The sequence below is a fragment of the Rhinopithecus bieti genome, unplaced genomic scaffold (assembly GCF_001698545.2).
Source record: "Rhinopithecus bieti isolate Rb0 unplaced genomic scaffold, ASM169854v2 scaffold_20651, whole genome shotgun sequence".
NCBI classification, from domain to species: Eukaryota; Metazoa; Chordata; class Mammalia; order Primates; family Cercopithecidae; genus Rhinopithecus; species Rhinopithecus bieti.
This window is the reverse complement of record NW_016809930.1, coordinates 625072-651691: the sequence shown is the minus strand read 5'-3', so window position 1 is coordinate 651691 and position 26620 is coordinate 625072. Positions and strand designations below refer to the sequence as shown.

The 26620-nt window shown below is 39.3% G+C and overlaps 1 protein-coding gene across 5 annotated transcripts in view; it reads left to right on the top strand.

Annotated features, from left to right (window-relative positions):
- Positions 1–26620, top strand: part of UBE3D (ubiquitin protein ligase E3D) — a 178386-nt gene that overhangs the window by 120423 nt on the left and 31343 nt on the right. For 4 of the 5 annotated variants that reach the window (XR_001888962.1, XM_017890978.1, XM_017890979.1 and 1 more), the window contains one exon: positions 278–346. The exons of the other annotated variant lie outside the window; for it this stretch is intronic. Coding sequence is in view for 3 of the 4 variants with exons in the window: in XM_017890978.1 (XP_017746467.1) it covers positions 278–328 (51 nt within the window). In the remaining variant the exon portion in view is untranslated. The remainder of the gene's footprint in view (positions 1–277; positions 347–26620) is intronic. 5 annotated transcript variants of the gene reach the window in all.

Genomic DNA, 26620 nt, shown 5'->3' with positions numbered 1-26620 from the left:
TTTTTAAACAGGATCTTGCTCTGTCACCCAGGCTGGAGTGCAGTGGTATGATCACGGCTCACTGCAGCCTCAATCTCCCTGGCTCAAGCCATCCTCTTACCTCAGCCTCCCAAGTAGCTGGGACTACAAGTGTGGACAACCACAATCAGCTAATTTTTTTTTTTTTTTTAGTTCTTTCTGTTTTCCAGGTACTGTTCTCAATGATTTGTACTTAGTAGCTCATTTCATTTTCATGACACCTCCATGAGGAAGGTATATTATTATTTCCATTTTACAGGTGCAGAAACTGAGCCACAGGAGCACAACATGCCCAAGCTCACAATGCTGATAAGTAGAGGAACATGAGGTACAAAGCCTGGCTCCAGAACCCCTATTCTTAACCACTAAATAATGTTAACCTCTTTTAATAAGGTTGGTTAAAGGAAGTTAGATGTTTTTAAGTGGCATGACTTGTCAGCCCCTTGCATGTGCTTAAGGGGTAGTGTGATCCTCCTAGTTGAGGAATATAGTAAACATTATTTCCCACATGTACTTGATAGCAGGGAGACTTTTTCTAGGGCATTTTATGGGATTAATGTTTGCAGAACACAGATGGGGAGACACTGTTCTATCTCTAAAGACCCTTATGTACATTCTTAGTGGCAGCCTTCCTTACCTCCACAAGAAGTAGTGCTGCAGTTTTAGAGGCTGATTGTCGGGAGGATACCATCTCTTTCTTTTGAGACTAGATGGTTGTCCTTTTGGTCAGGGCCTCTTTGGTCAGAATGGCACAGTAGGAACAAGATCTGCCTTTGGCATTCCTTGGTACACACTGAATCAAGCCTGAGGCCCATAAGGTCCCTGGCTGAGCATTGCTTTCCCACCCTGTACCTGTTCCCAGTTCCATTTCAACTGGCACTCATCCACTCTGTACACCGCGTACCAAAGTAGTAACATGGCAAAGGGTTCTGCTGGTAGATTGAACCCTCTGGCCAAGCTCTGCCTCTCTCCTAACTTAAGGATTGACTCCCACTGAGAATGCTCCAGAAGAGTCTTCCTTGGAAAATATACTCAGCTAAGATAAGGAAGGAATGTTTCATAGCCTTGATCCCTGAGTGGAGGAAACCCTTCCTGTTTATTCCCACACCTTACCTCATTAACTCCAGCTCCAACCAGCTGCTCCAGGCTATCTAAATGGTATGGATAGAATTTTTAAGAGCATAGAGCCCCAGGTAGATGACAATGTTTTCACAAACACTTGCCTTTTTCAGATACTTGCAATTCCCATTTTATTTATTCTTAATTTTTATGGACACATAGTAGGTATATATATTTATGGGTCACATGAGATATTTTGATACAGGCATACAATGCATAACAGTCACATCAGGGCAAATGTATCTATCACCTCAAGCATTTATGCTTTGTGTTACAAACAATCCACTTATACTCTTTTAGTTATTTTTAAATGTACAACTAAATTACTTTTTACTATAGTCATCCTGTTGTGCTAGCAAATATTAGATCTTATTTATTCTTTCTTTTTTTTTTTATTCATTAGTCATCCCCACTTCCCCCATCCCTCCACTACTCTTCCTAGCCTTTGGTAACCATCTTTCTACTCTCTGTCTCCATGAATTCAGTTGTTTTAATGTTTAGATCCCACAAATAAGTGAGAACATGTGAAGTTTGTCTTTCTGTGCCTGGCTTATTTCACTTAACATAATGTCCTCCAGTTCCACCCATGTTGTTGCAAATGACAAGATCTCATTGAGTTTTATGGCTGACAAGTAGTCCGTTGTGTATATGTACCACATTTTCTTTATTCATTCATCTGTTGATGGACGCTTAGGTTGCTTCCAAATCTTGGCTCTTGTGAATAGTTTTGCAATAAACATGGGAGTGCAGATATCTCTTTGATATACTGATTTCCTTTCTTTTGGGTACCTACCTAGGAGTGGGATTGCTAGATTGTGTGGTAATTCCTGAACTCCTGACCTCAAGTGATCCACCTGCCTCGGCCTCCCGAAGTGCTGGGATTACAGCTGTAAGCCACTGTTCCTAGCCGGTAGTTCTATTTTTTGTTTTTTGAGGAATCTCCAAACTCTTCTTCATACTGGTTGTACTAATTTACATTCCCACCAACAGTGTATGAGAGTTCCCTTTTCTCCACATCCTTACCAGCATTTGTTAGCCTGTCTTTTGGATAAAAGTAATTTTAACAGGTGTGAGATGATATCCTGTTGTAGTTTTGATTTGCATTTCTCTGATGATCAGTGATGTTAAGCATCTTTTCAGAAACTTGTTTGCCAATTGTGTATATTCTTTTGAGAAATATCTATTCATATCTTTTGCCCATTTTGTAATCAGATGATTAGATATTTTCCTATAGAGTTGTTTGAGCTCCTTATATATTCTGGTTATTAATCTCTTGTCAGATTGGTAGTGTGCAAATGTGTTGTTCCATTCTGTGAGTTGTCTCTTCATTTTGCTGATTGTTTCCTTTGCTATGCAGAAACTTTTAACTTGATATGATCTCATTTGAATGTGCCACCTTGCCCAGCTAATTTTTGTATTTTTAGTGGACATGGGGTTTCACCATGTTGCCCAGGGTGGTCTTGAATTCCCTGGCCCGAGCAATTCTCCTGCCTCATCCTTCAAAAGTGCTAGGATTATGGGCATGAGCCACTGTGCCCAGCTGATTTTTGTTTCTTATGAAGGTGCTTTTTTGTGTGTAGAGAGTTGTCAAATTTGGTTTTCCTGTCAGGAGCACAGTGGGTAGGGTATTCTATCCCACCATCTTCCTTCAACCCTCCAAATCAATCTAACTCCCATTTTTAAAAAGTAAGTAAAGGTGAAAAAAGTAAGTAAAGTGGGCAAGTGTAATTGTTTAACTACCAAAATGTGAGGCTATGTTTTAAATATTGGTCTTCAAATTCTGAATCTTTTATTCTACCTCAGGACAGATACATCAAAGAAAATGCCAGATGATCCTCTTTGACAGTCTTGTGTCTTGTGTAACTTATTTTTACCATGTGTAAGCAACAATATCTCTTTCACTAATGTCATCCTTTAGAGAACAGCAGCCTTCAAACATGGGAGCAGTGTGAGAAATAATCTCAAGCATTAAACGGATCGTGGCAAATAAGTGGAGCCAGAACATAACAAATTAGTGTTCTGTATATGTTGTATAGTTTAATCATATGGTGAAAATATGTCAAAAGAAGAAATAAAAGCTTTATGGACTTTATTACCACCTGATAATTTGAGTTGATCGGGATATTTCCTGTTCTAGAGGGACTTGAAATCATACACTGTTCTGTGGTGAAGGGTGAAGTAATTGAAGCATCTTGAATATGAGACCCACATACTATTCTAGACAAGGAAATTCTCCATTGCTTGTTACTTATCTGTAATTTGATTTTAACTTTAAGAAACTCACTGATACTTAAAATTTTCATCTTTTCATGATGTAAAATCATATATTTAACTTCACAATTATTCAGATGTTAATAGTTTTATAATTATCTCATTCAGCTAGTGGTTTACTACCTGTCAATACCTGTGTCAAAAGAAAAGAAAACAAAATAACATGAAAATTAGATTTAGTCATTTTGTCATTTATTGGCAGCTCAGGTGAAAAGCTTTGATGGTATAGAAGTTTAAAGCTGTAGTTTAAACTTAATGTATTAGTTCATTCTCATGCTGCTATGATTAGATACCCAAGACTAGGTAATTATAAAGAAAAGAGGTTTAAGTGACTCACAGCTCAGCATGATTCAGGAGGCCTCAGGAAACTTACAATCATGGCAGAAGGCACCTCTTCACAGGGCAGCAGGAGAGAGAATGAGTGCAAGAAGGAGAAGTGCCAGATGCTTATAAAGCCATCAGATCTCATGAGACTCACTCACTATCATGAGAGCAGCATGGGAGAAACTGCCCCCGTGATCCAGTTATCCTCCACTTGGTCCTGTCCTTGACACATAAGGATTATGGGAATTACAATTCATCGTGAGATTTGGGTGGGGACAAAGAGCCAAACCATACCATTTTGCACCTGCTCCCTCCCAAATCTCATATCCTCACATTTCAAAACAGAATCATGCTCTTCCAACAGTCCCCCAGAGTCTTAACTCATTCTAGCATTAACCCAAAAGTCCAATTCCAAAATCTCATCTGAGACAAGGCAAGTCCCTTCCACCTGTGAGCCTGTAAAATCAAAAGCAAGTCATTTACTTCCTAGATACAATGGGGGTGCAGGCATTAGGTAAATACACCCATTCCACAGGGGAGAAATTGGCCAAAACAAAGGGGCTACAGGCCCCATGTAAGTCTGAAATCTAATAGAGCAGTCATTGAACCTTAAAGTTCCAAAATGATCTCCTTTGACTCCATGTCTCACATCCAGGTCATGCTGATGCAAGAGGTAAGCTCCCATGCTTTGGGCAGCTCTGCCCCTGTGACTTTGCAGGGTGCAGCCCCCCTCCTGGCTGCTTTCACAGACTGGTGTTGAGTGTCTGTGCAGGTGCAGAGTGCAAACTGTCAGTGGAGCTACCATTCTGTGGTCTGGTTGACGGTGGCCCTCTTCTCACAGCTCCACTAGGCAGTGCCCCAGTGGGTACTCTGTGTGAGGGCTCAGACCCCACATTTCTGCTCCTCACTGCCCTAGCAGAGGTTCTCCCTGAGGGCTCGACCCCTGTAGCAACCTCTGCCTGGACATCCAGGCATTTCCATACATCCTCTGAAATCCAGGTGGAGCTTCCCAAACTTCAATTCTTGACAACTGTGCACTCACAGGGCCAATACCACATGTAAGCCACCAGGGCTTGGGGCTTGCACCCTTTGAAGCAATGACCTGAGCTGTACGTTGGCCCATTTTAGTCATGGCTGGAGCTGGATAGGCAGTGGCCACAAAACCATTTTTTCCTCCTAGCACTCTGGGCCTGTGATGGGAGGGGCTGCCCTGAAGGTCTCTGACATGCCCTGGAGACATTTTTCCCATTGTCTTGGTGATTAACATTCTGCTCCTTGTTTCTTATGCAAATTTCTGCAGACATCTTGCATTTTTTTCCCCAGAAAATGGGTTTTTGTTTTCTATCGCTGTCAGGCTGCAAATTTTCTCATCTTTTATGCTCTGCTTCCCCTTTAAATACAAGTTCCAATTTCAGATCATCTCTCTTAAGGTTAAAGTTCCACAGATCTCTAGGTCAGGGGCAAAATACCTCCAGTCTCTTTACTAAAACATAGCAAGAGTGACCTTTCTATTCCAGTTCCCAATAAGCTTCTCATCTCCATCTGAGATTACCTCAGCCTGGACTTCATTCTTCATGTCACTATCAGCATGTTGGTCAAAACCATTCAATAATCTCTAGGAAGTTCTAAACTTTCCCACATCTTCCTGTCTTCCTCTGAGCCCTCCAAACCATTCCAACCTCTGCCTGTTTCCCAGTTCCAAAGTCACTTCCACATTTTGGGTATATTTATAGCAGTACCCCACTCTACTGGTACCAGTTACTATATTAGTCCTTTCTTGCTGCTATAAAGAACTCCCTGAGACTGGGCAGTTTATAAAGAGGTTTTATAAACTCACAGTTCTGTATGGCTGGGAAAGCCTCAGAAAACTTACAATCATGGCAGAAGGTACCTCTTCACAGGGCAGCAGGAGAGAGAATGAGTGCCAACAGAGGAAATGTCAGATGCTTATAAAAGTATCAGATCTCATGAGAACTCACTATCACGAGAGCAGCATGAGGGAAACTGCCCCCATGATCCGATTACCTCCACCTAGTCCTGCCCCTGATGCATGGGGATTCTGGGGATTACAATTCAAAGTGAGATTTGGATGGGGACGCAGAGCCAAACCGTATCACTTAAGAACTTAAAAAATAATAATATAATAACTTACAGGGACTCCTAGAAATAGATAAACAGAGGCCTGGGAATTCTACAGGTAAATAGCAACAATGGGCTATAGAGAAGAGGAAGTGATGTTTTTGTCTCTGCACTCTTTTTTTTCTATATACTTTGAAACATTGTACTACATAAATTACCTCATCTGTTATATTCCACTTTCATCTCTGGGTGAATTATAGCCATTATTTTTTTTTAAAGTAATGTTTTCCCCTAATTATTAAAAAAAAAAAAGAAACCTTTTATCATAAAAAAATTGGAAAATTCAGAAAAATGTAAAGAGAATTAAGATCACTGGGAGTAACCAGTATTGACATTTTAGAGAGATTTTTTTTCTTTTTTTTTTTTTAGAGTCTTGCTCTGTCACCCAGTATAGAATGCAGCGGCACCATCTCAGCTCATTGCAACCTCTGCCTCTTGGGTTCAAGCAATTCTCCTGCCTCAGCCTCCTACGTAGCTGAGATTACAGATGCCACACCCAGCTGATTTTTGTGTTGTTAATAGAGATGGGGTTTCACCATATTGGCCAGGCTCATCTTGAACTCCTGACCTCAAGTGATCCACCTGCCTTGGCCTCCCAAATTGCTGGGATTACAGGTGTAAGCCACCATGCATGACCATTTTAGAGTAATTCTTACTAGTATTTTTAATGTCTGCTTATACACACACACACACACACAAATATATATATATATTAATTTAAAATTGGGCTCATTGAAGATGCTGCCTGGGGCACAGTACTGGCAATACTCTGCTCTTTCCTTTGTTTCATCTCCCGGCATGAAGACATATACTTTTCCCAAGAGACTTTATCAATGGGCCTTGGGGACATTATATATGAGGGTCTCAGAGTCCTGTTATTAGCTGCGAGTAGGAAGGGAAGAAGGGTGTGGGTGATTCCACATGTCAAAGGGCTTCTGTAGTCATGAAGCAGACAGACCTGAACCAAGATGGGCAGGCACTCCCTAGAATTTTCACTCAGCACTTGTGGTAATCCACGTGTGCATCCCAGGGAACTGAGATGGGAGTGGTGTTGGCACCCTCGGGTCCCTGGATGTGTCCACTATTTTTCCTTTCCTGTGAATGCCTTTGTCCTCAATGTGCAAAGATAATCGGGAGTTGAGTGCTACTCATTATATTTAGAAACTTCGTTCTCAAAGGTAGTGATTACTGTCCTTTTCCATCTCTCTCCTCGAAACAATTTCTGAGAATTACCTCAGCATTTGGATGTGAAAGATGTTATCTTCATTCCTTTTTGCCCTGCAGGGCATTCTGTGGTCTGGGGAAATAAGCAGGTATTCTTAGTTGAATTTAGTTCTCTAGTCTGAATTGTCTCTTCCTCTGCTTCCTTTCATTTTGGACTCTCCTTTTTGCCATACTCTAGAGAGAACATGGAGGATGGGGCCAGGCAGAGAGCCTGGAGGTTAACCAGAAATTTAGCCAGGTCCACGTTGATGCTGCATCACATCTTTCAAAAGGCCGATTCCCTATTCAGTTACCTGCCACTTGACTTGCCCCTCAGACGTTTCTGTCCCTACCAAGGAGTTGAGGTTGCGGGCAAAGCTGGATAGTTTCTGTGCTTTGTGTAGCACTTGGTGGGGGAGGTCTAAAGGGACTTGGGATGCTCTGCCGTTTGCTTTATTGAGAGAAGCAGGGATGATGTATAGCTTACTAAGTCTATAATTATGTTTCTTGTTTTGTTTGGTTGTGTTTGGTAAGTTAATTTTTTCCTGATTCTAAAGGAAATACAGTTATGTATCACTTAATGATAGAGATACATTCTGAGAAACATGTCATGAGGCATCACAGAGAATGTCATAGAGTGCACTTACACAAACCTAGATGGGCTGGGATAGCCTACTACACACCTAGGCTATGTGGTATGGCCCATTGCTCCTAGGCTGCAAGCCTATATGGTATTGTACTGAATACTGTAGGCAATTGTAATAAAATGGTAAGTATTTGTGTATCAAAATATATCTAAACATAGAAAAGGTACAGTAAAAATATGGTATAAAAGATAAAAAGTGGTACACTTGTATAGGGCAGCTCTGTTATAATCTTATGAGACTACAGTTGTACATGTGGTCCCTTGTTGATCAGACGTCATTATGCAGCTTATGACTGTATGTACCCACGATAGACAATGTGGTATGGGTTTTTCGTTAGCAAAACAATACATGCTTTTACTTTTAGCAAACTAAAAATATAGAATCTTAAAATTGAACCAATGGCTACCTAGCCCAATTCAGTCCATCTGTCCTTCACGGTGGGGAGAGGAGGCCTAGGGGCAAGGCCTGGCAAGCTCTGGGCAGCCTTTGTGATTTGAGAGCACTCACCTTCTCTTACCTCAGTATCCTTAACACAGAAATAGGGATAAGGAGAACTAGAAGACAGATAGGGTTTGTCTAATTCCGTGATGACATTATTATGAGTGGTACTTGTTCTTTTTTTTTTAATAGACGGGGTGTCCAGTCTCACTTGGTCACCCTGGCTGGAGTGTAGAGTGTAGTACCACGATCGTAGCTCACTGCAGCCTCGAACTGCTGAGTTCAAGCGATCCTCCTGCCTCAGCCTCCCATGTAGCTGGGATTATAGGTGCATGCCACCACACCAGACTATGGTACTAGTTCTTTAATGTCAGTGTACATGGGAAGCTTGTTTAAAATTTAGATTTCTTAGTAATCTAAGAAATCGGAGTCCTAGCCAGAGAGATTCCGATTCAATAGCCCTGAAGTAGAGCCCAAAAATCTGCATTAACAAGCATCCAAACGTGTATATGATAGGGAATTTCAAGAACGAAACTGTAAGAAACACATGATAAGAGAATATACACCAACCAAAGTGAGACATGAAAGAATTTTAATTATAACAAATATCTAGTCACTAGTCCAAATAGCTTAATTATTTTCCCCTTTTCTTCACTGCTCCTTATTAACCTGCACTTAACGCAGTCTGTATTGCACTAAACTGAATAGTTGTCATGAAGTTTGTATTTTTTCTTTTTTTCCTTCTCTCTTTACCCTCAGATGCTTTGTAGAATCCTTGTGTTACCTCTGTCACTCCTCTTTCTGCCATTGCTGTGAACACCCAGCATGCCCACTCTCCTGGTCTCTGGGCTTCTTGCTTTTCTCGGGGGTATACAGCCTCTGTAGTCCTCTCTCTCACGGCACGTGTCAGACACTCAAGGTCTAGTCTGGTCTGGTGACCCTCTTCTAGGCAGATAACCCTCTATGGATCCCAGTTTCTTTATCTGTGGGATGAAGGGTTGGGTTAAATTACATATGTAAGTGTTTTTAAAGTTCCTTTTAAAGTAGAGGCACAGAGTCATTTTTGTCTGTTCCCAGCTGTTTTTAATTTATTCACCCAGGCTGTATAATATAACTGTATTCCTTTAATGTTATAGAATCTTATTTCTTGTGAACATCCTGGAAGTGTTTAACTGAGGAAAAATACAGATAAAGTCCGATTACATAGGGTTGTTCTGTGTGTGTGTGTGTGTGTGTGTGCGCGCCCGTGTGTTCTCCAAGAGAATGGAGTTGATGCTGTAAGGCCTCCCTAACAGCTGCCAGGAAGGGACAGGAATGATGGGGTTAGGGTGCCGTCTGGCCCTTGGCTCTTCCTTCCTCTGAGACATAGGCGACTCTTTCATGTGGAGACTAGCCAATGAAGAACCCTGTCCGAAGGGCTGTGTGTCACAGAAACTTGGTATGTTCTCTGACAGACCATAATTTCTCCCCTTTCCTCTTCCTTCTCTACCCTCCCTTCGGCTTTTTGCACTTTTGGCTTCCCCTTTTATTTTTGACTCTGGTTCTTGGCGTACATTGACACATATATGATTTAGGAATTTTTCAGTGATTTTGTCTTTGTATTTTATTTGTAAGTATAGTGACTCCAAGAAAGTTTTCTAAAATGTGAGCCTCTTCTGTTGCCTGAAGCTGCTAACGAGGGGACTTCATTGTTTCCCACACACTGAGCATGGCTGTGTTCAGTCAAGTGGCTTCCTGGTGGTGGGTCTTACTTCCTTGGAAAGGAGGCTAAAGATACATGTCTGCTTTTAGAAACAAAGTGTGATCAAGATTGAAATAACTGAGCTTGCTTCACTCATGGAGGGAGCTGCTGTGTTGTTCTCAGGGGCTTTTTTTGTTTTTTTTTTTGTTGTTGTTGTTTTTGTTTGTTTTGTTTTGTTTTGTTAGAAGGAGGAAACAACAACCTGGGGAGGGATGTCAGCCTTCAGGGGAATGTGGTTTGGAAGGTGAAACTGTTCTCAAGCCTCCATTGAGAACCTCTTGTGAGCCCTCCTAGTAGTGACTAATCATTTCAGCAAAGTGAGAATATTTAGAATAGAAGAAGTATTGGGGGATCTTTTCTAGTCTAAATGAGCATAAGCCAAAGGAAGCATGGGAAACAAGAATGAAATTATTTTATTGTCCCTTTGGTCGTCGCTCTTATAGACCTCATCTATGGAGCAGTAAAGAAAAGGGCCTGCAGTGGAAGTGGAAGATATGTTTGGGCTCCTTCATGACTGTTAGGAAACCAGCCACCAGCGTGACTGGACCTAAGTCACTTTCCCTGTCTATACCCCAGTGTTTTCATTCCTCCTGCGCTAAACTGATTCTAACTTCTAGTAGTTGAAAGTCTGACAGAAGTGTAAGAGCTGGTGGATTAAATTAGCCTGAAGAAGAAAAATTATCATCCAGTTTGCCCTCCTCTGAGATTAGCACATTGCTTCTTTGGGGATTGGAGGTTGGAAGTGATGGTCACAAACCAAGTGACCATGTCTGGGCAGCAGGGAAGGGGCTTCAACTAGGGGCTTAATGCAGTTAGCATCAACAATTGGCTTTCAATAATTTAAGACAATGTGACTAATCTGTAGCATACAAAGGTTGTCTGGTATATAATCTAAAGCCATGATAACAGAGCACAGACTAAATTGGCAGAACAATGTTTCAGTGCTGGCTCCTTTTCTTGACTCTTTAGAACTGAATGCAGTTCTTCATTTAAAAAAAAAAAAACTTACATATGTCCATAGTCCCTATATTTCTGGTTCTCTTCCTGCTGGTAGTAAATTATTGTTTTCTTCTGATTTAACTTCAGCTTGAAAATTATTTGTAAAAGCAATAAATATTTGAGACATTGATCATTTGAAACATCAGCTGCTTTTCATTGAGTCCCCAGATATGCTAATGTTTTAACAGAAATCACAGCACTTAGAAGACTTGGGTTTTGGTATTTTATTTTAAATAGCAGAGTTAAATCTGTTTATATTACATTTTTGTGTTACTAATGTAATTGGACTTACATCTACAATCTTTGGCAGGGGCAGGATGGAATGTATCTAGGATTTTCTAGCAGAGACTAAATTGTTCAGTATATTTACTTTTTTAAAACAAACAAAGACCTTACCATTGTTTTTTTTTTTTTTTTTTTTTGCCACCTATTAGGCACATTCTGCCCTCTCACCCCACATTTCCCCATTACTATTATCTATTGTTTTTCCTGGTTTCACTTACAAACACAAAAATTCATTATTTTACATATTTTCATGTTCACTACCTAATACATATAATTGTCAGGCTTTTGTTTTCTTGCATCTCACTTCCTGTAGTATTTCTGTCACTGACAGTTTGTGAATGGAAAACTCTCTTAGTCTTTGTATATCTGGAAACATCTTCATTTTGTTCACACTCTTTAGTGATGGCTAAGCTAAGTATAGAATTCTATACCCCTTTTCACTTTGAAGATCTATCACTCATTGCCTGCTGACATCTATTTTTGTTGATAAGACAGCTGTTGTAAGACTATTTGCTATTCCTTTGAAGATAAACTGTCTTCTTTCTTTTTCCTGCTGGCCTGTAAGATTTTATCTTGATGCTTGATATACTATAGATTTACAGCGATGTCTTAAGTGTGGAGTTTTAAAAACTTATTCTGGCCGGGCGTGGTGGCTCATGCCTATAATCCCAGCACTTTGGGAGGCCGAGGTGGGTGGATCACGAGGTCAGGAGATCGAGACCATCCTGGCTAACATGGTGTAACCCCGTCTCTACTAAAAATACAAAAAAAATAGCCAGGTGTGGTGGTGGGCGCCTGTAGTCCCAGCTACTCAGGAGGCTGAGGCAGGAGAATGGCGTGAACCCTGGAGGCAGAGCTTGCAGTGAGCCGAGATCGTGCAACTGTACTCCAGCCTGGGCGACTGAGCAAGACTCCATCTCAAAAACAAAAAACAAAACAAAAAACAAAAACAAAAACAAACAAACAAAAAAACCTTATTCTACGTAGTACTCTGAGAATACATATAAGAACTCCTGTCTTTAAGTAGTTCTGTAAAATGATCAGCTATTATATATTAAATTTCCATTATCCCCACCCCCATTTCTTCATTCTGACCTTCTATTAGACATATATTGGTGATGTAGTTTGAATATTTGTCCCCATCCAAATCTTACGTTGAATTTTAATCCCAGATGTTGGAGGTGGGGCCTGATGGGAGGTTGTTTGGGTCATAGGGGTGTGTCTCTCATGAATGGCGTGGGCTATCCCCTTGGTGATAAGTGAGCTCTCACTCTGAGTTCACACAAGATCTGCTAGTTTCAAAGTGTGTGGCACCCCCCATCCCTCTCTCTGGCTTGCTCTGCTTTCTCCATGTGATGTGCCTGCTTCCCCTTCACCTTCTGCTATGATTGTAGGCTTCCTGTAGACTCCCTAGAAGCCAAGCATATGCCAGCACCATGCTTCCTATAAAGCCTGCAGAACCATGAGCCAGTTAAATCTCTCTTATTTATAAATTACCCAGTCTCAGGTATTTCTCTATAGCAATTCAAGAATGGCCTAATACTATTGGAGTCATTCTTGCATTCTCCTTGCCTATTCTCCTTGTCTCTTAACTGTTTTTTCGTGTGTGTGTATATATATATATATAATTTGTAAATACACACTCATTTTTATCTCAGAGCTGTATCAGGATAAATTCCTGAGTACTAGATCTTCCAGTTCACTCATTCTGGTGTTTATCTCCACTATTGAGTTTTATTTCAGTGGCTATATATTTTCATTTCCAAGGTATCACATTTTAAAAATCTCTTTGAAGATATTAAGCATAGCCTACAACTATTCTGAGTTTGTTCTGTTATTTTATTTTTTTCTGAAAGTGCTTATTCTTCTACTTGTTAATTTTGTGGCTAACTTAGATATCTTCATGTGTTTTGGAATTTTGCTTTGCAAGCTTACCTTGTTTAACATCTGCTTTCTCCTCCTTACTCTTTCCCACAACTTGCCCCATCCCAATGATAGTTTTGCAGCTGCTTCTGCATCTATGTCTGTGTTTTTCTATTTCTCTAGATGAGGAGCCCCAGGTAAGCCATAACTTCCAGCATTTGTCTGCAACAATTTTCACTGGTTTCCTTTCATAAGCCTCATGCAGTCTAAGTCCAGCCACTCTGTTAAAAAATTAAAATAACAAAGTAAAAAGATTTACAAGCTGTGTTTAATGTCCTCATTATATTAATCCATTCTCACACTGCTATAAAGAACTGCCTTAGGCTGGATAATTTATAAAGAAAAGAGGTTTAATTGACTCACAGTTCCACGTGGCTGGGGAGGCCTCAGGAAATTTCTAATCATTGTGAAAGGGTAAGCAAAGCATGTCTTATATGGTGGCGGGTGAGGGAGAGTGTGTGAAGGAGGAGCTGTGAAACACTTATAAAACCTTCAGATCTTGTGAGAACTCACACACTATCATGAGAACACCATGGGGGAAACGGCTCCCAGGATCCAATCACCTCCTACCAGGACACTCCATCAACATGTGGGGATTATGGGGATTACAATTTGAGCTGAGATTTGGGTGGGGACACAGAGCCAGACCATATCTCATAATGATTGTTTTTAATTTGATACCTTGGAAATAAAAAAATAAAACCTTAACTTTAGCCCCACTAGGCAGTTCCATGGCTTTAGCTCTGCCTCCACACTGTGTACTTCTGGTCTATGCAAGTGCTTAGCTTGTTTTCTGAGTATAGCTATGATTTGGAATTCTCTCATTTTATATCTTATCTGTCATTGCCTGATACTTGAAGAAGGCAAAGACTTTTAGTGTAATCTTCGGCTGTCTATGATTTAACCTTGGTTTTCATTTCATATCTGTAGAAGGAAAATAAGAACTGCCCTTCCCATCTGTGAAACCACTTTGTAAATAAAAAAGACAAGTTGTGGCCATTTGTATAATTAAAGTAATTCGTATCACATTTTACCACTACACTCTACCTATGGAGTCAAAGATGTTCAGGATGGGTAGGTGGCATGCTGGGGGAATGACATACCTTAGGTCATAATAGACTTAAATATCCCTAAAGTTGTCTGCTAAATGTTGTCAGTGGTTTAGTCCACAAATTGCAGAGTGCTTTCTACAGGTAAATGGATTGTGACTGTATATTTACTTTTAGAGTTGCATACAATGAAAATGAAATTGTTTTTCATGACAATAAAGCTGGCTCACTATTCACTGGATTATTCCGTTTTTCTTAACTCTGTTGTAATGGTATCCAGAGCCTATCTTGCCATTTGCTGCTTAGGTGCTTTATAAAATCTGTCTAAACTAAAGATGGACTTGCTCTGGATATAAAAGAGTTTATTAAACTTTGTCTTTCAGGTGCTTATCACCATCATTGCATAATGTTGAAGGCCTAGAGAGTCATACTGTGAAGATGATGCCTTTTATCAGTGTTATAAACCATTTTGTTTGTATCTTCCCCTACCCCCCGAAAAAAACCCAGATCTGCTTGGTCAGGTAGCAGGAATCAACAAGAGAAGCCACTGCCTGAATTTGACCCTGGATACACAAAATTAAAGGTTTTCCCCTCTCATACGGTCACATTCTTTATAGCAGACAACTAGAGCCCTGATTTTCTCTTTTAGCTATGCTTTATTAATTGAAAATTTGTGTTCCTCTCTCTCTCCATGCTCTAGCACATCCTCTGGTGTCTAAAAATTCTCCATACACATTTCCTGGTAGCAGAAAACAATGGCAATTGTGTAGTAATCAGTCTCCCAAACTAAAAACAAGAAACAACTTTCCAATTAAGAAACCACTGCATAAAGCTACACCCTTAGCATTACTTATAGGCAGAGAATACAAAAACCCAAATAGCTGTGGATAAATAGGGAAAAAACATGAGTAAGTTCCAGTGTTCAGTTCCTCACACTTCTTCCCTACTTCCATTCATGCCAGGCTTCATGGAGGGCAAAGCAGACCAAGATAAACTGCGAAAACAGAAGAGATAGGCTAGTGACAATGCCTAAGAGTGATTTGGAATGGCCACTAGAAAGATTAAATTTAGCCTAAATTCTAAAATGCTGGGAAAATGACCAAGCAGATCACAGCATGGAATATAGGGAAGGGATTTTAAGGTCACATGATTTAAAGAGCCAAAGGCCATATAGGACCAGATATACCAGTTAAAGATACACCATTTTACAGGACCAGATACTATTTAAATGAACAATCATCATTTAAAAGGATAGGTATCATTTAATGGGTCAGTCTTCCAAAGCATTATTTCCAGTGAAACTACTCTTTATGACACTCTAGCGGTAGATATGTGTCATCATATGTATTAGTCTGTTCTCATGCTGCTGATAAAGACATACCCAAGACTGGGTAATTTATAAAGAAAAGAGGTTTAACTAACTCACAGTTCAGCATGATTTAGGAGGCTTCAGGAAACTTACAATCATGGTAGAAGGGGAAGTGAACACATGCTTCTTCACATGGTGGCAGCAAGGAGAAGAATGAGAGTGAAGGTAGGGGAAGCCCCTTATAAAACCATCGTATCTCGTGAAAACTCACTCACTATCAGGAGAACAGCATGCGGGTTACTGCCCTCATGATTCAATTACCTCACACTGGGTCCCTCCCATGGCACGTGGAGATTATGGGAACTACAATTCAAGGTGAGATTTCAGTGAGGACGCAGCCAGACTATATCATTTCACCCCAGCCCCTCCCAGATCTCATGTCCTCACATTTCAACACCCAATCCAAGTCCAAAGACTCATCTGTAATAAGGCAAGTCTTCTCTGCCTATGAGCCTGTAAAATCAAAAGCAAGTTAGTTACTTCCTAGATATAATGAGTGTACAGGCACTGGGTAAATACACCCATTCCAAATGGGAGAAGTTGACCAAAACAAAGGGGCTTCAGGCTCCATGCAAGTCTGAAATCCAATAGGGCACTTACTAAATCGTAAAGTTCCAAAATGATCTCCTTTGACTCCATGTCTCACATCCAGGTCATGCTAATGCAAGAGGTAGGCTCCATGGCTTTGGACAGCTCTGTCCCTGTGGCTTTGCAGGGTACAGCCCTTCTCGTGGCTGCTTTCATAGGCCCTGGTGTTGAGTGTCTGTGGCTTTTCCAGGTGCATGGTGCAAGCTGTGCACAGTATAAGCTGTCAGTGGATCTACCATTCTGGGTCTGGTTGATGGTGACCCTTTTCTCACAGCTCCACTAGGCGGTGCCCCAGTGGGGACTCTGTGTGAGGGCTCCGACCCCACATTTCCCTTCTACACTGCCCTAGCAGAAGTTTTCCATGAGGGCTCCACCCCCCTACAGCAAACTTCTGCCTGGATTTCCAGGCACTTCCATATATCCTCTGAATCAAGGCAGAGTTTTTCAAACTTCAATTCTTGACTTCTATGTACCCACAGGCCTAACACCACATGTTAGGCACCAAGACTTGGAGCTTGCACCCTCTGAAGCCACAACCTAAGCTGTACCTTGGCCTGTTTTAGTCATGACTGGAGCAGCTAGGATTCAGGGCACCAAGTTCCTAGGCTGCACATGGCAGAGAAGCCCTGGGCCTGGCCCACAAAACCATTTTGTCCTCCTAGGCCTCCAGGCCTGTAATGGGAGGGGCTGCCATGAAAGTCTCTGACATGCCCTAGAGACGTTTTCCCCATTGTCTTGGTGATTAGTATTCAGCTCCTTGTTACTCATGCAAATTTCTGCAGTGGGCTTGAATTTCTTCCCAGAAAATGAGTTTTTCTTTTATACTGCACTGTTAGGCTGCAAAATTTTTAAACTTTTATGCTCTGCTTCCTGTTAAACACTTTGCCACTTAGAAATTTCTTCCGCTAGATACCCTAATCATATCTCAAGTTCAATGTTCCACAGATCTCTAAGGCAGGGGCAAAATGCTGCCAGTCTGTCTGCATAGCAAGAGTGAATTTTCTACTCAAGTTCCCAAAAAGTTCCTCATCTTCATCTGAGACCACGTCAGCCTGGACTTCATTGTCCATATCACTATCAGCATTTCAACAAAGCCATTCAACAAGTCTCTAGTTTCCTGTATCTTCCTGTCTTCTGAGCCCTCCAAGTCTAGGAAGTTCCAAACTTGCCACATTTTCCTATCTTCTTTTGAGCCTGCCAAACTGTTCCAAACTGCCTGTTACCCAGTTCCAAAGTCGCTTCCACATTTTTGGGTATCTTTACAGCAGTGCCCCACTACCCAGTACGAATTTACTGTATTAATTCATTCTCACACTGCAAATAAAAACATATCTAAGACTGGATATTTATAAGAGAAAGAGGTTTAATGGACTCACAATTCAGCATGGCTAGGGAGGCCTCCGGAAATTTACAATAGTGGCAGAAGGGGAAATGGAACATATGCTTCTTCACTTGGTGGCAGCAAGAAGAATTAAAGGGGAGAGAAGCCCCTTATAAAACCATCATATTTCATAAAACTCACTATCACAAGAACAGCATGAGGGTCACCACCCCCATGATACAGTTACTTCCCACTGTGTCCCTCCTATGACATAATGGGGATTATGGGAACTAAAGATGAGATTTTGGTGGGGATGCAGCCAAACCATATCATCATATATTTGTCCAAACCCATAGAATGTACACCACTAAGAGTGAACAGTAATGTAAACCATGGACTTTGAGTGATAAGAATGTGTCAATGTAGGTTCATCAGTTGTAACAAATGTACTGCTCTGTGGTGGGTGTTGATGATGAGGGAGGCTATGCATGTGTGGATACAGAGGGAATATGGGAATTCTATGCACCTTCCTTTCAATTTTGCTGTGTACTTTAGAAAAAACAGTCTATTTCATAAAAATAGCACAATTTCTGGAGAAGGAAAAAAGTAAAAGAAAAGAAGGGCTTTTAGCAATTGGATGAAGAAGGAGAAAAGAAGAGAGGGGGAAAGCTTAGAATTATGTAAGAGAATCACAAAATCAGAGGACTCACTCTCCACTCCCCCAACCAGAACAAACACACCAACAAAAAAACCCACTAAAGTACCTTGACTTTGCTAGACGGACAGAAAAGGGCATCTTTTGAAAGAGGAATTTTTAAAAATTTTAATCTCATGAAAGTGAACAAAATGAAAGTAAAATCAGTAAAGAAATTTTGTAAAAAATAGGAAATCTTCAGACTTTTAGTAAGAGAAAGCCCTTAATTAGTCCCTTAATTATCAAAAAAAGCTTAGCAAAATTACAGTTTTCAAAACACAGTTAAGTGACCCTTTCCCCACAAAAGTCTTAGTTCCATGGTAAGACTGAGAATTTTATTAGGTCAGTGTTGGTCTCCATCAGATGTGATTAGGGCCCAGAGTTACGTAAGACAAACATGACTGTTGAAGAGCCACTCCTATGAATAAGAAAGTCCTTAAGAAAGGTTTAATTGTCCTGTGGACTGAATGGATATCTTATGTTTACCTGAAGAAAGATTTGTTATTTTTATGATTTTGATGATGTTGTTTCTACATCCTTGGATTTAGATCATACAATCAAGCAAGAATCATAGTAGCCATAGTTTTATTTTGGTCGCTATACGGTTCTTTTGGAATTATGTTTGAAATAGTTATGTTTGAAATTATAATGCAGAATAATTGATTAAACTACTAGGTGTTTGTAGTCACTTCTGTATAAAGTTGGGACTAGCTTTTGTTATGCGTATCTTTGTTAGAATAGTATTTCCATAAGACATCAAATTTATATTACTTCACCTCACTACAGCTTTTTTCCCTAGAAGAACATAACTTACCATATGGACAGAGACTGCTGCTGTTTGGATTCCCATGGATACCTTTATCCAGCATTTTGTCAGAGAGGAAATTGCCTTATACATAATCTGAAATAATTGAAATAATTGAAAGTATAATGAGAGCCAATATTTAGAAGCTCCCTTGTGCTTCTTTCTACTCCACAAATAAAATGCTCACTGAATGCATTCATGTTTTAAAATTTAAGCAGACTTGGTAAATGAATCTTGTTTTCTAAATGTGCAGAGGGGCTAATATAAGGTGGTTGGTGTCCCTAGAACAGGTGTTAAAAGATCTTTTTAAGCTTCTTGATACATTTGCAAATTTACCATCATGAAGTGGCAATTTGCAGTGTAGAGCTGATTATAGAAATCAGGATATAGTTGAAATGCATTTTTTAAAAATTAATCATATTATTGCCTATTCCTCTGCTTTTTTTTAGGATACATACAACAACATTAATAATGTTCTCAGAAGTCCCTGAGAGATTTGTTGCCTTATTTTATTTTTAGTGGTTGACAGGAATTGGCTTTAAAATGCAAGTCATTCATATGTGATTCCCAGGATCCATTTTAGCATCTGACCAAATTTTGTATTCTTATTCGTCATTTTACAAAGCAGACTTTATTTTTGTAGCAGTTTTAGGTTCACACAAAAATTAAGCGGAAGGTTCAGAGATTCTCATATACCCCTTACCTCTACATATGGATAACCTCCTTCATTACAACATCCCCCACTAGATGGGTACATTTGTTACAGTCGATGAACCTACATTGACACATTCTTACCACCTAAAGTCCATAGTTTACATTAGGGTTCACTCTTAGCATTGTACATTTTAAGACTTTGAAAAAATATATAATGACATGTATGTACCAACATAGTATTATACAGAGTAGTTTCATTGTCCCTAAGAATACTCTGTGCTCTACCTGTTCATCCTTTCCTCCCTCCACAACTACTGGCACCCACTGATCTTAATATTGTCCCTATAGTTTTGCTTTTTCCCAGAATGACATTTGTCTTTGTTCACAGATGCCATGATTGTCTTATTTAGAAAATCCTGAAGAATTAGAAAAAAAAAAAAAAAGAAAGAAAAAGAAACCTCCCCAAACTAATAAGTGATTATAACAAGATTGTAGGATACAAAGTTAATATACAAAAGCCAATTATTGTCTTCCTACATACCAGCAATGGATAAGTGAAATTTGAAATTAAAAACAGTACCTTTTACATTAGCCCCCCAAAATTGAAATATGTAGATATAAATCTAGCAAAATATGTATAAGATCTCTTTGAAGAAAACTGTAAAACTCTGATGAAAGAAATCAAAGAACTAAAATAATGGAGAGATATTCCATGTTCATGGAAAGGAAGACTACATGTGGTCAGGATGTCACTTCTTTCTAACTCTAGATTCTCAATCCATAGATTCCATGCAATCCCAATGAAAATCTGAGCAAGTAATTTTGTATACGTTGACAAACTGATTCTAAAGTTTATATGGAGAGGCAAAATACCCCAACTAGCCAACGCAATATTGAAGGAGGAACAAAACTAGAGGACTGACACTACCCTACTTTAAGACTTACTGTAAAACTACAGTAATCACCACCAGTGTGGTATTAGTGGAAAACACACACACACACACACACACACACACAAATAGATCAATGGAACAGAATAGAAAGCCCAGAAATGGACCCGCATAAATATGGTCAACTGATCTTTGACAGAGAAGCAAAAGCATTTCAACAGAGAAAAGTTAGTCTTTTTAATAAATGATGTTGGAACAACTGGACATCCACATACAAAAACAATGAATCTAGATACAGATTTTACACCCTTTACAAAATCAACTCAGAATGGATCACAGACCTCAAAGTACAATACCAAACAAGTAAACCCTTAGAAGATAAGGTAGGAGAAACTCCAGATGGCATAGCATCTGATGATGACTTTTTAGATACAGTGCAAAGGCATACCCCATGAAAGAAATAATTGATAAGCTGGACTTCATTAAAATAAAAATTTCTGCTTTGCAAAAGACACTAGGGAATAGAAAGAAAAGCCACAAGCTGGGAGAAAAGAAAACAACCTGATTTTAAAATGGGCAAAGACCTTGAGAAACATGTCACTAAAGAAGATATACAGATGGCAAATAAACATATGAAAAGATACTCCACATCACATATCATCATGAAAATGCAAATTAAAACAACAGTGATAAACTACCACACACCTATTAGAATGGCCGTAATCCAGACCACTGACAACACCAAATGCTGGTGGAGTAACAGAAACGTTCATTGATTGCTGGTAAGAATGCAAAATGGTACAGCCACTTTTCAAGACAGGTTGGCAGTTTCTTAGAAAACTTAACATACTCTTACCATATTGTCAATCAAACTTATTTCCACACAAAAACCTGCACAGGGATGTTTATAGCAGCTTTATTCATTATTGCCAAAACTTGCAAGCAACCAACAGTCTTTCCATAGGTGAATGAATAAACTATGACACATCCAGACAATGGAATATTATTCAGTACTAAAAAGAAATGAGCTGTCAAACTAGGAAAAGACACAGAGGAAACTTAAATGCATATTACTAGGTGAAAAAAGCCAGTCTAAAGAGGCTACATACTGTATGATACCAACTATATGACATTATTTTTCACTTTTTATCTGGATTCCACTCCATTTTACCTTCAAGTTTAGAAGTCACAGTCAGCTGAATTCAAAGGGGCTTGAGTAAAGCAAGCTGGGATTTCCTTCTTTAGGAAATATTTTTGAAAGATGATCACTAGACCATTGTTTTTATATCCTCTATTGAGGAAGGGAGGTGGGGAGATTTTTTAATAAGATTTTAGGCTATAGAGCTAGAAATGTGGAGATTTGAATACTGGTTCTATCATGTACTTAACCAGCTGTGTGACCTTGGGAAGCTTTTTTTCCACCTAAATGAGCATTTAGTATTTACTTAGTAGGAACAAAGTATAGAACCAAGGAATGGAATATTACTTATTTAACATTTTGGTAATTTTGTGGGATATTTATTGTTACTCTTCATATTTTAGAGGCTGACTTTGTCATCATTCCCCCTATTGGTCAGGGGTTCTTAAAAGCAACAAATTCCTCTCTGGCTAGTTTGAGCAGAAGCAGGACTTAGTGAAGGATATTGGGCAGTTACGTGTGCAGCCAAGAACAGAGCTCAACATGCCATCCAGATTGCTTTTAGGAAAATATCACTACATTATTTACACCGGTGACTCTACCCAGATGTCCTCAGAAAGACAGATACTTCCCTTCCATGGTCACCACAGGATAGGATGGATTCCCCATGTTTCCTCCCCAGGTTACTTACTTCTGAAGCTAATCCTGAGCCGGGTGTCTAATCAACAGAGCCTGATCACGTGCTGCTGTCCTGGCTTCACAGGAAGGCTGAAGAAACAAGTTTTCTGACTTTTGACTTAAAGAATTAGGGTCCGTAAGGAAGGAAATTCCTCAGATATTTTGAAAAAGTGCTGGGCAGGCAGAAAATATGGCAGTACTCTAAGGACATTTTTGCTTCAGTAGATGGATTCATAAAGATAGAAATGTGTTCAAATTAAAAGGAAGGTGACTTTGGTTTATATTCCTTCTTTGAATGATTATTTTATTTTTGAAGTAGACTTTGCTTACAGGTATATCTGTATCACTTGCCTTTATCATTACTTTTTTGTCCCTATATGTAGGGACAAAGAGCTATTTGAGGCTAGCCTTGCAATGGGGGACCATGACTGGAGACTGTCTCTCTTTGAACATTATGCAAGACAGGTTGCAGATTGTCAGCTTGCTATGTTAATACCATTGGAAAATATCAATCTGTAGGGGCATATGCAACTAACCGCAACATAGCTGAATGAATTTGTGACTCAGAAGTGGGCTCATTTAGGCACAGGGGGTATGATGACCAATAAAGATGAGGTTCCATATTAGGAAAGCATGACCAGAAAGCCAACAAGGATTCTAATAGAATTTTTAGTTAGGTTCAGTCAAAGGAAGGATAATGTTTAATATAAATACTATGCATTTTCTATATTCTGCCTTAATTTGGACAGTTGAACTTCAAAATATTTTGAATAAATGGATGAAAATATTTATAGGAAACAAATGATAATATTTAAAATACAGAACAAAATGAGATGTATGCCTTTATTTTCAATTTATGCAAAGATTCAGCGATTTTAAAGATAGAGCTAATACCCTATTTGGCAAATATTTTTAAATGATATTCTATGAATGGTAATTAATTTACAAATTACCTAATCACTTTCCAGTGTGTGTAATTGAATTGAGAGGCAAAATAGTGTTTTGAATTTGTGATACTAGAATCTGTGAACAAAGTTACTATGCAGTTGTCATAATAAATTCTACTTTTTATACAAAAAATAAGTTGTTCTGTAGTAAAGATTCTTGTCCTTAAGCTTTGGCTAAATATCTGATCATTTCCTAAATCAAAACTCTGAATATTTTTGAGGCTTTTGACATTTTACCAAATTATTCTCTAAAACATTCATATCAACTTATATTTCATCCAAGTAATTTTTTTTTCAGTTAGTAATTGTAAGCTCTGCAAGAAAATGGCTATATCTGGGTTTTGTTATGTTTTCTTTTATTATTATGTACCTTTTCAAGTAAATATTTTGAATAAGTTAGAAAATGTGTTTAATAGCTGCCATTTGTGGACTTCCAAGTACTTTTCTCCTTTCTCCTACCTTTTTTTATTTATATGCTGCTTGTGCATGTGCATACTTCTGCTTAAGAAAAAAAAAAAAAAGCCTCTTTTCACTGCTTCACCATTTTGAAGGACCAGGTACACAGTGAGGGTGTGAATGTTCTACAAAGAATATTACAAGCTGAAATTTATTTTTTTACTTTTGACTCTAGGCGTTTCCAACACACAGTTTTTTTGCTGCATTTAATCTGTTGATATGGTGAATTACCTGTAATAATTTTGAAATGTTAAATTAACATACTTGAGTTAAACTTAACTTGGTCATGATAGGAAGGTCATGATATAAATTCATATTTTGTTTCTTGTCTGTGTTTGTGTTCAGAGTCTAGATAAGTGACAGAATTTCCTCTTTTATTTATTTATTTTTATTATACTTTAAGTTCTGGGTTACATGTACAGAATGTGCATTTTGTTACATAGGTATACACATGCCATGGTGGTTTGCTGCACCAATCAACCCATCACCTACATTAGGTATTTCTGATGTTATCCCTCCCCTAACCCCCCACCCCTCACAGGGTCCCAGGTCATGGTGTGTGATGTTCCCCTCCCTGTGTCCATGTGTTCTCATTGTTCTACTCCCACTTATGAGTGAGAACATGTGGTGTTTGGTTTTCTGATCTTGTGATAGTTTGCTGAGAATGATGGGATGGCTGGGTCAAATGGTATTTCTAGTTCTAGATCCTTGAGGAATTGCCACGTTGTCTTCCACAATGGTTGAACTAATTTACACTCCCACCAACACTGTAAAAGCATACCTATTTCTCCACAACCTCTCCAGCATCTGTTGTTTCCTGGCTTTTTAATGATCACCATTCTAACTGGCGTGAGATGGTATCTCATTGTGGTTTTGATTTGCATTTATCTGATGACCAGTGATGATGAACATTTTTTCGTATGTCTGTTGGCTGCATAAATGTCTTCTTTTGAGAAGTGTCTGTTCATATCCTTTGCCCATTTTTTGATGGGGTTGTTTCTTGTAAATTTGTTTACGTTCTTTGTAGATTCTGGATATTAGCCCTTTGTCAGATGGATAGATTGCAGAAATTTTCTCCCATTTTCTAGGTTGCCTGTTCACTCTGATGATAGTTTCTTTTATTGTGCAGAAGCTCTTTAGTTTAATTAGATCCCATTTGTCAATTTTGGCTTTTGTTGACATTGCTTTTGGTGTTTTAGACATGAAGTCTTTGCCCATGCCTATGTCCTGTGTGGTATTGTCCAGGTTTTCTTCTAGAATTTTTATGGTCCTAGGTCTTACATTTAAGTCTTTTATCCATTTTGAGTTGATTTTTGTATAAGGTGTAAGGAAGGGGTCCAGTTTCAGTTTTCTGCATATGGCTAGCTAGTTTTCCCAACACCATTTATTAAATAGGGAATCTTTTCCCTATTGCTTGTGTGGGTCAGGTTTCAGACTTTCCTCTTTTATACTGCCTGTGGGTTTTTAATATCAAGGTTTTGATAGCCCCATAAAATGACTCGGAGAGAGTTTCTCCTTTTCTGTTTTGGCAGACTTGATAAAATTACCGTTTGGTAAAATTCATTTGTAAAACTATCTGGGCATGGTGTTTTCTAATTTGGAAGAATTTTTAAACTACTGATTCAACTTTTTTAAATGTTTAAGATGATTCAGGCTTTCTATTTCTTCCGGAATCAGTTTCAGTAATTTCTGTTTTCCTAGGGATTTGTCCATTTCATCTGCATTTTCAGAATTTTATAAAATTTGTTCAGAATATACCTTTTATGTTTGCTACAACTATTATCTGGTCGTATTCATCTTTCTTCTACTGTGTCCAATCTCTTATTTGTCTAATCCATTAAATTTCTGGTAGCAAGTCTTACATTTTTTCCTTTCTGGATATACTGTTTGGTTCTTTTTCAAATCTGCCTGTAAGTTCTGAAAGTCTCTTGTAGCCTAGGCATACTTTTGCTATTTCTTTTATTTGTTTATACATATTACATATTCTTCCTGGTGAAAATGTCTACAGGTTTGCAGGTCTGGTTGTGTAAGTTGTTTCTGTTGACTTGCTCACATATTGGGTGATTTTATGACGGCAAGCTCATGTTCTCCTTGGGACTTTAGGAGGGTTCTTCAAGGCCTGGATGAAAATATGTTCCTGCATAGAGGACTGTTAGTGAGACCCCATAAGTAGTGTGAAAATTCCAACCCCAAACATGCCCATGAGTGTGCCTGTTATCAGGAATTCTCACGAGTGCCTTTCTCCTGACCCTCCATGCCACATTCTGAACTGAGGCTGAGATAGGCAAATTGCTTCATTCACCATCTGCCTCTAAAAGGTAGATTTGTTTTTCTCCAGTTCATTTACTATGGGAGAGTGGTATGGAGGAAGAAGGAAGGATCTCAGGGGTGTGTGATCCAGTGTCCTATTTTGCAGGGCCCCAGGCTTGTCTGCTGACCCTCAGCCTCTCATAGGTTTAAAGCACAAGCACTAGTCTAGACCTTCTAGGATGGGCAGAAGCCTCGGGGAAAATTCTGTCTTCAGCCCTGGCTTACCAAGAGGTTTCAGGAATTTTCCTACTTCAGAGGATATGGTTATTCTCCTGATAGCTCACCTATGTGTTTAAAAGATTTTTTAAAATATTTATTCGGGGCCAGGTGCTCATGCCTGTAATCCCAGCATTTTGGGAGGCCAAGGTGGGCAGATCCCTTGAGCTCAGGATTTCAAGACCAGCCTGGGCAACATGCCAAAACCCAGTCTACTAAAAATATACAAATTAGCTGGGCATGGTAGTGGGCACCTGTAGTCCCAGCTGCTTGAGAGGCTGAGATGGGGAATCACTTGCACCCAGGAGGTTAAGGTTGCAGTAACCTGAGATTGTGCCACTACACTCCAGCCTGGGCATCCAGCCTGGGCAACACAGAAAGACGCTGTCTCAAAAAAA